The sequence below is a fragment of the Nyctibius grandis genome, chromosome 6 (assembly GCF_013368605.1).
Source record: "Nyctibius grandis isolate bNycGra1 chromosome 6, bNycGra1.pri, whole genome shotgun sequence".
Lineage (NCBI taxonomy): Eukaryota > Metazoa > Chordata > Aves > Nyctibiiformes > Nyctibiidae > Nyctibius > Nyctibius grandis.
In genome coordinates, this window is record NC_090663.1 from 1,764,439 (window position 1) to 1,776,421 (window position 11,983).

Here is an 11,983-nt window from a genome sequence, read left to right on the forward strand (position 1 = left end):
TTCTTTTTTTAAAAAAAACAGGAAAATAATAAGAATAACGACATCACCTTTCCAAAGGGACAGTTACGCACCAGATGCCGGAGCCTGGTGGCATCTCAAGGACCCCGACGGCGCCGGTCGGGAGCTCCACGTAAAGTGCTGGTGGGGGACATCACAGGTCGCTACAAACATGGGATGTCCATGGGTTTGGGTATATAAACCCCCATCTCGGGGGGATTTCTTGCTGTACAGGGTTATTTTTTTCCCCTCCTTGGAACAGGAGCTATAAAAATGCCTCAGTCCCTGCAGTTTGGAGATGGCTCCGGGTGGCCGGAGCTGCCACATCCCTCCTCCGCAGCCCGTGGGCCAGCGCCGCGGCATCGCCTCTGCCTCCCGCGTGTCCCTCTCCTCCTCCTCGGCACGGCCCGACCTGCCGTCATCATCTTCTCCGGGGCCACCCCAGGAGAATATACCCACCCCGGCTCTCCCATGAGATGCTCGGGGGGACCTTGGGAAACGTCATCTCCCAGCGCTCAGGTTGGGGCTTCAGAGTGTCCCGAAGGAGAGACCCACTGAGAAGAACCCCAAACCTTTGAGCTTCTCCTCCGTCCGGGCTTTCTGCTTCAGGTGGACTTTGCTGTGGCGCTTCTTCTCGTCGCTCCTGGCGAAGCGGCGGCCGCAGGTGTCGCAGGAGAAGGGCTTCTCGCCGGTGTGGGTGCGGATGTGGGTGGTGAGGTGGTCGCTGCGGCTGAAGTTCCTCAGGCAGATGCGGCACTGGAAGGGTTTGTGGCCCGTGTGGATGCGGAGGTGCCTGTTGAGCTCATCTGAGCGGGCGAAGCTCCGGATGCAGTTCTCCACCGGACAGGCGAAAGCCTTCTCGTGGGGTTTTGGGCAGAAGCATTTGGAAGAGCACTTGGTCCGGCGAGTCTTCTTCTTGGGCTCGGCCAAAGCAGGAGGGTTGGTGGGGAGCAGGGAAGGGATGGAGGAAGAGGTGAGGTGGCCCAAAAAGTCCGTGGAGGGGACAGAGGGTGAGGGGTGAGGATGGAGGAGCTCGGGAGAGCTCATCAGACCTGGCAGGACTTCGGGCTGGGCCAAGGAGGTGTCAAACTCCGGCATTAACAGAGGAGGGGGGTTGTGGATCTTGGTGTCGACGAAGTCCCCGCGGGCCGGGAAGTTTTCTGGCTCGCAGCCGTAGCCCAGATGGGCGCCGAAGCAGGCAGCGTCCTCCGCCAAGCTGCCGAGCTCCGCCTGGCAGCTGACGGACAAGACGTTCTCCATCTTGGAGCCCAACGGGTGGAACAGCCCCTGGCCGCTCTCTCCAGCTGGGAAGGCTTCGGGAGAATGGTAGCCGGTGGGCAAGTAGGCCTGATGCTGGGTGATGGGCTCCCACTGGGCACAGGAGGCTTTAAACTTGTCCAGGGGTGGGGAAGAAGAGGGCAGCTTGATGTCCTGCTTGTTGTCCAGGAGCTTGGGCTGGAAGAAGCACTGCGAGGTGTCCCCTAGGGCAGGCTGTGCCTGGAGGGGCTGAGCACCCTCCGGCGCGGGGAAGCCGCCGTAGCCCTGCTCCGGGAAGGGGGCTTGGGCGGCTCCGTTCATTTCGGGCTGGCAAGCGGCGTAAAGGTCCAGCTGGCCCTGAGCCACCTCGGGACAGGAGTAAAGAGCATCCAGGTGCCTTTGGTGGCCCTCGGAGGAGGCGAAGGGGGAGATGCCCAGGATCCCCGACATCAGGTTGATGAGGGATTCCTGGTCCTGGGGATGCTCCGGTACCGCCTTGATGAAGAAGCTGCCGGTGTAGCTGAGCGAAGGGGAGGGCTGGCTGCCCGGGGGGGGGTAATCCAGCACCCCGCCGCTCATCGGGGTGCCCAGCAGCTCACCTGGGGACGCAGAGGGGACGGCGGTTAGGGGGGGACGGAGGGATGCGGGGATGGGGGGGCGGGATACGGGGGGAACAGCGGGAGGTTGATGTTGCGTCACTGCGAGGTTCTCGTCCCCGGCACTGCTCAGGGAGCCCTGGGCATCACCCCCCTTCCCCAGCAGGACCCCCAGGACCCCCACCCTGGGCTAGCGGGGGACTGTTGAACCCACAACCAGGGGCTGGGAGCGGGCTGGGGGGGCAGAGGAGGGGAAGATGCCCCATTCCTGGCTGCAGCTATCCCTGCCGGGGGTTCCCTCCCCCCCCCGCCCGGCTCCCCCCTGCCCTTACCTCCGAGGAAATCGCCCTCTGCCAGAAGTTGCTGCTCAGGCTGCCCCAAGCCCTGCAGCTCCCCGCTTTTCATCTCGCAGCTCTCCTCGTACTTGGAATAAAGCGGATCCGGGCAGGAGAAATCCATAAGGTTGAGCATTTCCCTTGGGAGGCACGGCCGGAGCTGGGGGGTGCGGGGGGGGCCGGGCTGGGGCGAGGCGGGGGATGCTCGGGGCGAGCCGGGGGGTGGTCGGGGAGAGGCAAGAGGTGGTCGGGGTGAGGCGGGGGGTGGTCGGGGAGAGGCAAGAGGTGGTCGGGGTTAGGCGGGGGGTGGTCGGGGGATGCTCGGGGCGATGCGGGGGGTGCCCGGGGTGATGCGGGGGATGCTGCGGGATGCCCGGGCTGATGCGGGGGATGCTCGGGGGTGCCGGGAGCGATGCGGGGGGTGCTGCGCCCCTCGGAGGGGCAGGTCCCGGGGCGGGGGGGGCGGGGGTGCGGGGCAGAGCGGTGCCAGCCCGTGCAGCCGCCCGGCGCTCCCTCCCCGCCGCCCCCTTTATAGCTGCAGCGGGGCCGCTCCGACCTTCCGCCGCAGCCATTTCTGGAGTCCCCAGTGAGGCCGCCGTGACGTAAATGCCCATATATGGACACAGGATGTAGGGGAGGGAGCCCCAATAAGGAAATCTCTCTCGTGACGCGCTGCCCCCCCCTCCCCTCCCCCCTCTCCCTCCCCTCCTCCCCCTTTTCTCTCCCTCCATGGTGGTTTTTTTTTTTTATTCCCCTTCCACCTCGCTCGTTTTAACTAATAATCGCGATATTTTTAACTAATAATCGCGATATTGTTAACAAATCGCTGCCGCTCGGTGTGTGTGTGTGCACAGCATCCCCCTCCCCGCACCCCCCATCGCACCCCCTGCACCAACACACCCAGCACACGCATGTGCACGTACACGTGTGTGTGTGTGCAAGCACATGTGTGTTCCCACGTGTGTGTGTAAGCACATACATGTGCCCACATGTGTGGAAGCACATGCATGTGCCCACACATGTCTCTGTGTGTGTGTGCAAGCACATGCATGTGCCTACGTGTGTGTGTGCAAGCACACGCATGTGCACACAGCCGTCGCTCCCCTCCTCGTTCAGTTTTGCCCCCCAATGCCACGGGGGGGATGCTGGGCACCCCTCCGGATCCGGCCCTCCTGTCTCCCCTCCCACCGTGGGCCGCTGTTCCTCCCCATTTACATCTCCCCAGGCTCTTATTCGCCTCGTGCTATTTTTTTTTCCCTGCGAATGCCTTTTGTTGCTCTTATTTCTTCTAGAAGCCTGAAAGGTGCCGGGTTTGCTCTTCCCTCCCCCCCTTCCCTCCTTCCCGTGCCTGATTTTGCAACACTTTCTGCTGGCATTTCGTCTTCGCTTTGATTTGGAGCCATGAAGTGGATGCCGGCTCCTCCTGCGCTGGAGCGAGCAGCCAAAAAGCGAAGGCAAACGCTGCGGCCAGCTCCCTCGCCGCCTTTCAGTCATCCGAGTTCATGGCTCCCACCCAGGCCGGCGTGATAGCCACGGGTTTGGGCTGGGAGAGGGCAGACCCACACCGCAAACCCCACCGGCTCGTCCAAGGGGGATGTTTTAAGAGCGGACCCGACACAAGCAGCGATTCAGGAGGATCCTGGCAGAGCTTCCACCCTGCCGTGGTGTCCTGAGCATCCTCCCAACCCCCCAAGCCACTGAGGTGGGGTGAAGCCTCCAGTGAAGCCTCCAGTGAAGCCTCCAGTGAAGCCTCCAGTGAAGCCAGTCTGGAGGCTGTTGCTTTCCCTGCTTGGCTGTTTGGAGATTTCCACATTTCCAACATGGATTTGGAGCCCACCCTGGATGAGCAGCGATGCTTTGGAGAGCTGATCGCCACCAGCACCCAGCACAGGCGGTTTGGATGAGGAGGGGAAGTTTTTCTCTGGGCAATCTGGCTGTGGGGTTCAGAGCCTGCTATAAAAAAAGTCTATAAAAATATTTACAGGTACAAACCCGCCACTTCTGAGCGCAAGGCGGCCGATGAGAAGGTGACCTCCACCACGGGGTCTGCAGGAGAAAGCTGTGGGATGCAAAGGAGCTAGAAAAGAGGAGGGGATCTCTCCCTGGCCTCCCTACCTGCGTGTTTTCCCTGTCTCCATGTGCTCACAGCCCTTGTCGGTGGGCTGGGTCTGTTGGGGGTGACCAGTGGTGCCCATATCCACGTCCACGATGCTGGAGCCAGGGCACGGCGGCTGAAGCAGGGCCCCGCTCCGGTGCTATTCCTGGCTCCAGCAATGACTCACTGCGTCACCTTGGGCAAATCACTCTGAAATGTGTCTTCCCCACGTTGGGGACAGGTTGTTCATCGTTCCCTCTGCGAAATGCACCGAGATCGCTGGCGAAGAGGTGCAGAGAAGCATTAAGCCCGGCTGGTGATTCAGGGAGTGTCAGGGAATGAGCTGTAAGGTTCAGGTTGGAAATAAAAGAGGGGCTGGAGAGAGATCCAGAAAATTATCAGTGTGGAAATGGTGAGTGGGATCCAATTCAATTATTCACCGTTTCTCATCTCACAGGAGCCGAGGGGAGCCCAGTGTGATGGCCAGAAAGTGGGTTTCAGGCAAACCAAAGGCAATGAAACTGGAACCCAGCGCTTCAGGACATCGTGGGGACCAAGATGATAAACGGGCTCAAAATAGTCCATTTGTGGCTACTAAGTGCAACCCCAACCTGCTGCTTAGGGGATCTGCTGGATGCTGGTGGGATACAACCAAGGGATGGACCTTGGGGGTCCTTGCTCTCTTCTTCACCTCTCCGTGGCTGCATTAGATGGACCCATCAGACCTTGGTGGCTCTTATTTGGCTGCACCACATTCTAACTGGGATGTCAGGCTTTAGGATGCATAGTCCAGCTCCTCGCTCCTGCCTGCTGCTGTGCACAGCCCTGGGACCACTGCTGCCAGGACGAGCAGCTCTCCTTTTCTCCTGGAGATGGAACAAACTGTCCCACCTTTTATACGACACCAGCCTCATGTGCTGTGGGAAGGTCCCCTGCTCCCGCCACAGGGCAGAGGCAGCTCTCTTGAACCTCTCTTCATCCTCAGACACGATCCTAAAATAGTGGCAACGTTTCAGTTCCCCTGACAAGAAAACAAACAATTATCGTGTGGTTTATACATGCCTCGTCTGCCTGGGGAGTGCTGCTGCCTGGATGGGGTGGCTGTATGGGTACTGCCTGATGTGACCCTTCCTCTGGATGAACGCTTTGTTCTTTGAAGCCTGAGATAAATAGAGACCCACTTATATTAAAAAAACCAGTCTAAAGTGATGCTCTTGGATGGCAGTTTCCATGGGAGGAGTGTGGCTGTGTTAGCTCCGACCGCGGAGGTGACACCACGCATGAGGTAATGGGAAAACGTGACCATGACTAAAGCCAAGCTCCGGGACCAGGTGCTGGCACAGCGTTTCCCAGCCCAGAAGGGGCACTTGGCTGGCGAGGAGGCGGGATAGCCTTCCTGGGGCGAAGCGTGTCGTCATAAAAATACGGGGAGGAAATCCGTGCAGCGGCCAGGTCCCCCCAGCTGAAGGCAGGCACCCCATGGAGGTACCAGGGTTCAGGCTCTGCCCTGCTTTTTGGGTCCTCTCTCTCTTTCTCTGCTCCAAGATGCTGCGGGAAGCTTTGCTTAAGGTCTTTAAGAGCTGAAGCAGTTTGGAAAGCTGCTGTGGCAGCCCCGTGTGTGTCTGCGGGGCACCTCACAGCAAAGGTTCACCCAAGCAGAAGGGGCTCCTGCTCTACCCCGTGCACCCTCTGTGTGGTGGGAGCATCCTGGGGACAGCACATGATGACCCCAAAGGAAGGAGCGGGTTTGCTCCAGGGATGCTGGGAGCCTGAACGGCGTCTCTGAGCTTTCTGGCAGGGCACAGGTTGCTCAGCCCCAAGCTCACCCCGGCCTGCAGCCCTCCAAGCGTGCCGCAGCGCGCAGGCTGCCAGCCCGGGACTCCCCCGGTCACTTGCCATCTGGAGCCTGCTGGCACAAGCCACCGTCCCCGAGTGCTTGCCCACCTCCTCCTTGGCAAACTCCTCGCTGGCTCCTGCTGACCCACCCAGATGTGTCCCCTGCAGAGCCGGGGCCTAGCTTGATCCCAGGGGAAACCTTTCTGCTGACCACCCCACCACGCTGCACGCAATCCATTGCCATGGCACATCAGCCTTCCTTTCCCTCCAGTTTCCCAGTCTGCGCTCCCAGTTGGTGTTATGGCATGGAAATCAAGCCTTCATTCCAAGACATTGGAAGGGGCTGCCCAGGGAGGTGGTGGAGTCATTATCTCTGGAGGTGTTTAAGAAAAGACTGGACATGGCACTTAGTGCCATGGTCTAGTGGAGATGGTGGTGTCAGGGCAATGGTTGGACTCGAGGATCCCAGAGGGCTCTTCCAACCTGAGTGATTCTCTGATTCTTGGCTTTGTCCTGTGTTTTTCCCCTGGCTTCCATCTCTGGGGGCTTGGTCTGTGGTCTTCCCTATAGTCTGCAGAGATTTTGGCAGGGGGTTGGATGCTCCTGGGACTCCCAGCCTTATTTAAGGGAGAAGCTGCCATGGAAAGGAGGCAAATCATCCTCTTCCTCCTGCCTTCCCTTGCCACGAGCTGGGGGAAGGTCTGGGGAGCACCTTCCCCACCGCAGCACACAGGCTGGGCAAGAGGAGGCAGCCCCGGCGCTGCTGGCAACGTCAGAGATGGGCAGCACTGATCTGAGGCTGGAATTCATGTTTCCAAAGGGATGGGCTGAGTATTGGTTCATGGCAACACTACTTTGGCAGCCAAACTTGGGCCCGTGAGCCCAAAGTCGACAGATGTCTAGGGAAAAGTGTAATTGCCATGTGTCTTCTCCAAGCCCCAAGGATTTGTGGCTCATGTATCTTCTGCATTCGACCTGGTGCCCTGTATTTAAGTCCTCAGTGGATTTTTTTCCACTGTCTGACTCCTTTTTGAACCCTTAGCAACCCCTGCGCTGTGAGATGAGCTAAGTTTTAGGTGAAGAAATCTCTTTCTGTCTGTTTGCAGTGTGCCCACCACCTCCACGCTTGCAGCTTCAGAAGAGCCTCCGAGCAAATGGGTGTGTGTGCGATAAATCTGCTGGCTGCTCACATGGGGTGACAAATTCCCTCCTCCTGGTGACCAAAACCTCTCTGTGGTGATGTGTATAGCTCGGAAATTCCCTGCCAGGAACACTAACCCCTTCCAAGGGCTTCTCTCATGGCCGAGAAAGTGGCTCCGTTGACTCTGAGCTGCCAGTACCAGCCCGTGCTCCATGGAAACCCCTGAATTACCTTTTGTGACTCCTGTCTTCTGGATGCAGAGCATCTCCTTTAAACCACCCCCACCAAAAAATATATCAAAAGACAACCACAAAGCCCAGATTCTTTTACAAACGACCCCAAACCTCCTTCCGCCAGGCCTCTGAGATGGGGAAGGGAGCGGCAGCCCAAAAACTTGATGCTGGCAATGGACTTCACAGGGGGTGGGTGGCACGATGTGACGGAGCCGAGATTTCTCCCGGGATGGCCACTGGAGATGGCATATCAATCAGGTTGGAAGAGACCTCTGGGATCATCGAGTCCAACCATTGCCCTGACACCACCATGGCAACTAGACCATGGTACTAAGTGCCATGTCCAAGTTTTCTTAAACACCTCCAGAGATGGTGACTCTACCACCTCCCTGGGCAGCCCCTTCCAATGGCTAATGACCCTTGCTGAGAAGAAATGCTTCCTAAAGTCCAACCTGAACCTCCCCTGGCAAAGCCTGAGGCTGTGTCCTCTTGTCCTAGCGCTGGTTGCCCGGGAGAAGAGGCCGACTCCCACCCCGCTCCAACCTCCCTTCAGGTAGTTGTAGACTGCACTAAGGTCACCTCTGAGCCTCCTCTTCTCCAGGCTAAACACCCCCAGCTCCCTCAGCCGTTCCTCGTAAGTCAGACCCTCCAGACCCTTCCCCAGCTTGGTCGCCCTCCTCTGGACTCGCTCCAACATCTCATGTCGATGGCCCAGCCACTGGATCTCATCTCTTTGCCCTCCATCTCCCCCTCTGATCGCTCCAACCATCTTCTCTTCCAGGAAAACTTCTAGAATACATTGCTCTGCCATTGCCATGGCAACTGGCACGCGACCAGCGATGCCGTCTCTGCCATGTACCTATTCCTGGCGCCGGGGAGAGGATGCTCGTGTGACAGAGGAGACAACCCAGAGAGTCTGAGGAGATCACCACCACCTCCCGGGGCTGTGGCGAGGGGATGCTCTGAGGACCTTTGCCGAAGAGCATCTTCCCTCAGGCATGCTCAGGATTTAAGCAGCACGTGAGGCTCTATGAAATACCTGCTGAAAGGGACTTTATTGTTTTTTTTTTTAATTACCGGGCACGAGGGAGGAGTCGCTGGCTGGAATTTCAGAGCCTGGTCACAGCGGAGGTCGGGGCGGATGGCTATCTCCCTCCAGGTTTTATGTTGCTGCACATCACCATATTCTCCAGGTGCTCAGCTACCGATAACAGCTCTTCCTACCCTTAAAATTTACAGATCGCTTCTCCTGCATCCTTGCTTTTTCAATCACAAGCAGCTGAGCTTTGGGGTAAAAAATCCCTCAAATTTGGCTGCTACCTGCAGTTTAGCCGAGGGGAATTACAGGCTGGGAGGCACCGCACATGGGGACGGTAGAGCAGCTTGCCAAAGCGGAGAGGTCGCTGCAGAACCTGCCTCCTAAAAATAGGTTATAGTCAGAATTAATCTCATCCCCTGCTCCCCCCTGCCCCCCGAATAACAAAATCAAGCCCAATACTAAAGGCGAAGTGTGAACGCTGGAGTTCTCGGAGGAGCTGGCGGAGAGCAGCAGTGGTATTTCTGTTCTCTCCTTCATCACGTGTCCTAATCACAATATTTTTAGCATGTGCTTTTGCATGCGTTGGTCAGGGGTAAGAAGATTAATTGGGCTCAGTATAAGTATGGGGCTGAGGATGAGGCTCTCATGATTCGGCTGTAATAATGAATAAAGCAGGAGGGGACAATTTTCTCAACTTCTTTCCAAATTCACATTTTTTTCTAAGAGTCTGTCTGCCTTGGTGTATTGACTGGGAAGCTGCAAACATTTCCAAGCGAGCTTGCCTTCCAGTGTGAATGAAATGATTCACTGAGCCCCAAATAAGTCTTTCTCCACTCATTCTCACACTGGTTTTAATCACCTCTAAAAAAAATTATGTATATTTTTAAATAAAGCATTCTTTAAACCAAATTATTGGACTGTTTTATTTAGAAAAAGCCTGAAGTAAAACATTGGGACTTTTATTTTTTTAGTTTCCAGGGGGCTTTGAATAGGAGCTCGAGCTCCAAAACGAGGTTGTTCAAGGGAGGTTGTAGTGGAGTGGGAGTCGACCTCTTCTCCTGGGCAACCAGCGATAGGACAAGAGGACACAGCCTCAAGCTTGGCCAGGGGAGGTTCAGGTTGGACATTAGGAAGCATTTCTTCTCAGCGAGGGTCATTAGCCATTGGAAGGGGCTGCCCAGGGAGGTGGTGGAGTCGCCATCTCTGGAGGGGTTTAAGAAAAGCCTGGACATGGCACTTAGTGCCATGGTCTAGTTGCCATGGTGGTGTCAGGGCAATGGTTGGACTCGATGATCCCAGAGGGCTCTTCCAACCTGGTTGATTCTGTGATATTCTGTGATATTCTGGTTTCGTTAGGGCGAGCAGAGGCTCGCACAGCACCCAGCAGCCTCGGGGCTCCGGGGACGGGGATGCCGTGGTGTGTGTGTGTGCACTGCCGGTGTCATCAACCTGAAAGAGAGCTGCCTTGCCATCAGATAAAGGCCTTCATTAACAAACCATTAGAATAAAATCCCTCTCGAGAAGGGCAGGTAAGGGAAGCTAAGCTGGCTGGAGAGGGAGGAGCGCGTTTCCTTGCCCGGAGAATGGAAGAAAGCCTCAAGGTTGCTTCACCTCCGCCCATCCCTCCCTCCCTGGGCACCCGGCCGGTTTCGAGACCCGCAGCCCGTGTTACTTGTCTAATGACCTACTGCAAATCGTGCCCATGAACCACGCTCAGTTACTTACAGAATCACAGAATCGTTTGGGTTGGAAAGGACCTTTAAGGTCATCAAGTCCAACCGTTAACCCAGAACTGCCAAGCCCACCACTAACCCATGTCCCTCAGCACCACATCTACACGGCTTTTAAATCCCCCCAGGGATGGGGACTCCACCGCTGCCCTGGGCAGCCTGTTCCAGTGCTTGACAACCTTTCCCGTGAAGAAATTTCTCCCTACCTCTCTGATTGCAAAGAGGGGGACACATATGTGGCCTGGTGCCTGCTCAGAGATGAATTTATCCGACAGCTCTTCATTTATGAGCGTTATTTGCTTCCTTGACCAGCTCACTGCTCCTTTTCAGGAAAGTTTCCAAGAATCCAGAGAGATGCTCTCCAGAATCATTAATCAGAGCAGTATGAAGATTTATTAACTCTCCTTTCCATGAAATAAACCCATCAGCCTCTGAAGCCAGCTTTCTATGCCATCAATTCTTCCTCCCAAGTAAATTTAAAAGGCTGTCACCGTCAGCTGCTAATGAAGGCAAATCCATCTATCAAGTTCTGATTTGCTGCGTGTGGTTACAGTATCGTGATCTCGACTCATATCCAAAATACAGCAGGGAAATGATAGCAGTCCTTTTTTCGCCATTAGTATTAATTATGTTAATAAAACTTAATGATATTCATGCCAAAGATTGGAAGTGCGTGGAAATTCATTGGACTGTTCAAATTAACTGCTCTGGTCTCTCAGTATATAATTAGGAAAACTATTAAATATAGTGTGGTATGTAAATTAATACAAGTTATATCTGTTATATAGTTCAGCTACGAGAGGAGCAGAATTGCCATCTCACTTGCAGGAATCAGGGTGCCCAACCCAGGTATAAATGGGAAAAGCGTCACTCAAATGTAGACACTAGAGTGCATTTTTTACCCCAAAATACCATGGGAGAACACTGATTTTACCTACTCTTAAAAATGCCTTAAGCTGCATTTTGCAGCCAACTGCTACAGCTTGCCAGAACCTGGAAGGACACACCAAGGCAACATGAGTGCAGACAGATGCCCCCTTGTACCTTCCTCTTGGCATCCATCAGTGGAGATTGAAGGCTAGATGGGTCTTCAGCTTGTCTCAGAGTGACCAACCCTACGTTCCAGCTCCAGGACATCATCCCATAGCTATGGTGCAGGAGGAAGGATACCTCCCTGGGTTGTCTCGTGACAGTCCAGCATCTCCTGCTGAGGTCACACATTCGGCAGCATCTGGACTTCATCATCCAGTTTGGCAATGTCCTGTTTCACAGAATCACAGAATCACTTGGGTTGGAAGAGACCTCTGGGATCATCAAGTCCAACCATTGCCCTGACACCACCCTGTCAACTAGACCATGGCACTAAGTGCCGTGTTTGTTCCCACGAAGAGGATAATTCTCCAATCCAAGGTTTGTCCTTCAGGGAACAACATGGACCACTGTGGCTAAGGTGTACCAGAGTGTGTTGAGGGGAATAAATCAGCTGCATTGCACCTTGCACGCAAACACACAGCTGGGTCAACACTTTCTGCATGAGCCCAGTATGGGAAAGAGTCAATGCATCCCCTCTCGATCAGGCTCAGAGCAGAGCCTTGGGCACAGGGTACAAGCCAGAGCAGCTCCTTCTAGAGGAACCTGGAAATTTATGGATGCAGAGCACAGATGAGAACACCATGCCAGTGGCTGGCCCGTGCTTTCTGGGCCATACATCACCTTTTTACTAG

General features: G+C 55.7%; 1 protein-coding gene across 1 annotated transcript; it reads right to left on the bottom strand.

Moving 5' to 3' along the window:
- EGR4 (early growth response 4) lies at positions 1-2,321 on the bottom strand. Its single transcript, XM_068404006.1, has 2 exons — positions 2,183-2,321; positions 1-1,853 (listed from the first exon to the last, which is right to left on the bottom strand). The coding sequence occupies exons 1-2, from the start codon at positions 2,319-2,321 to the stop codon at positions 526-528; spliced, it is 1,467 nt and encodes a 488-aa protein (XP_068260107.1). The 3' UTR covers positions 1-525.
- Positions 2,322-11,983: the final 9,662 nt, after the last annotated feature.